This window comes from Ostrea edulis, chromosome 8 (genome assembly GCF_947568905.1).
Source record: "Ostrea edulis chromosome 8, xbOstEdul1.1, whole genome shotgun sequence".
NCBI lineage: Eukaryota > Metazoa > Mollusca > Bivalvia > Ostreida > Ostreidae > Ostrea > Ostrea edulis.
The window spans coordinates 67,486,474-67,488,420 of record NC_079171.1 but is presented as its reverse complement, the minus strand read 5'-3'; the positions used below and the strand labels follow the sequence as shown (position 1 = coordinate 67,488,420).

The window sequence follows — 1,947 nt, the reverse complement described above, 5'->3', positions numbered from 1 at the left end:
CTATACATTTTTGGATTATACTGGGATTTCCGGATTTGGAGTTATTATTTTCTGTTTGGATTTATTGTTCACCTACCGTAACAAACTCCGTACATCGTCAAATTCTCCGGGACTACTTTCCCCTACGAATAATGACACTGCCACAGGCTTTCCAAACTTCTGCAGAAAAACGTAAGTTACTAAACGCGTGTGATTCGGTTTTCTAAAATACCAGATAGGGTGGTCACGTAGGGTTTATTTATACAACATGCATATAGAACAGAGACTGAACGGTCAATAAATTGAACTCATTGATGCATGAAACTTATCTAGATATTCACTGGAATGTAACGAAATTGTTACTGAAAGGCGACTGAATGGTATCAGAAATGAGAGTGCTTTAATGGTAATTAAATCGTGACTGAATGACTACTGAGAGATGTTTGAAAGGTAGTTCAATAGTAATTAACATCTGGCTGAATGGACATTTCAAAGTACATGTAATGGAAATATAACTTGCTTTATTCATCTAAATACCTATCACGAGAACGTGCTATGCCTATTTTATCTTAATGTTTAACTTATGAACTTCTTACTTGTTGTGTTTTATGAGGCAGTAGCAAAAAATGTTTTTATAAACCCACAGCAACAATAAGAACAAAAAATAGGAAAAGGAATGAATGAAGGAAATGAAAATAGCGAAACGCTTTATTGGTGTTTGAGTATTAAGTCAAATGTTGACACGTGATCAGAGCCAGGTAGTCATGTTTTTCTGAGCTCCAACATTTTGACCAAATAATGTGAGTTTTCTGTGTGTGGGATTACATATATTTGAACCAGACCGTTCAGAAGTTAATTTGGATACCTGGAAAGTGATTTTACTTGTGAAATTGAAAATATAGTGATTTTGTTCGAAATTTCTTAAAATGAGCCTGAGTAGAAGTCGTGAGAAGTCGTCAGTCACAAACAGTGCTAGCAGTCACGGCCCAGTGAATGTCACAGACCCGGGTATATCCACCGCACCTACGCTAACGCAGGAGATAATAAGCACGATACAAGCAATACCTAATATACAAACAACATTGGGGGAATTATCGGAATCTCTCAGAGTGATTAAAGAACTAACTCAAGGTATAAATAACATTAAGAATGACCTGTGGGAGGAAGATGGTTTCGACTTCCGTATCTCTCATATTGCTGAACAACAAGAAGTGGACTCGGGAAACATTCAGGTGCTGAAGCAAGAGAACAAAATGTTGAAAGAAGATATAGATATGTTAAAATCTGTAGTTATTAACTTAGACAGAACCGTCAGAAAACAGCAAAGCGAGATCACAGATTTAAAGTCAAGATCAATGAAGCAGAACTTACTCATTCACAATTTACCCGAAGAAGAGAATGAAAATCTTTTCAAGAAAATCCCACAATTGATTAAAGAATACCTGGGAGTCGAAACAACTTTTGCAAACATACATCGAAACGGGCCTAAAAATCCGGGTAGACCAAGAACTATTACGGGTCGACTAGAGAAATTTACTGATAAGGAGAAAGTCCTCAAGCACAAAAAGACAAAAGAAATAGCAAAGGGTCTGGCTCTACAGAACAATCAAATACACCTTTCTACATTACCCCACACAGACCAGTAGAGGTAGCTGAAAATCGGAAAAAACTCCAAGAAATAAGTAACCGGTATTGGAAAGAGAATGTGAAAACACGTTTCGTAGGAGACAAGTTAGTTTTTCCTAACGGAAACACATACAAAGAAAAAGTGTTAAAACCAAAGCCTGAAAACATTTTGCTAGTGGATCAAGCAGAAAAAGAGGCACTTCAACAGATCCAGATGTCGACACTAGAAACCTCCACAGAAGGGAACGATTTTAAAATCGCGGCATCTACCACAGCGACCTTTTACCAGGTCAGAAACTTCTATAAAAAAGTTGTTATGGACTCAAATTACTCAAACGCGGA

The 1,947-nt window shown here is 37.1% G+C and overlaps 1 protein-coding gene across 1 annotated transcript; it reads left to right on the top strand.

The window, feature by feature from the left end:
- Nucleotides 1-905: 905 nt before the first annotated feature.
- On the top strand, nt 906-1,625 carry LOC125663235 (uncharacterized). The gene has a single exon (XM_048895534.2). It carries the CDS (start codon nt 906-908, stop codon nt 1,623-1,625), a length of 720 nt encoding a protein of 239 aa, XP_048751491.2.
- The last annotated feature ends 322 nt before the right edge of the window (nt 1,626-1,947 follow it).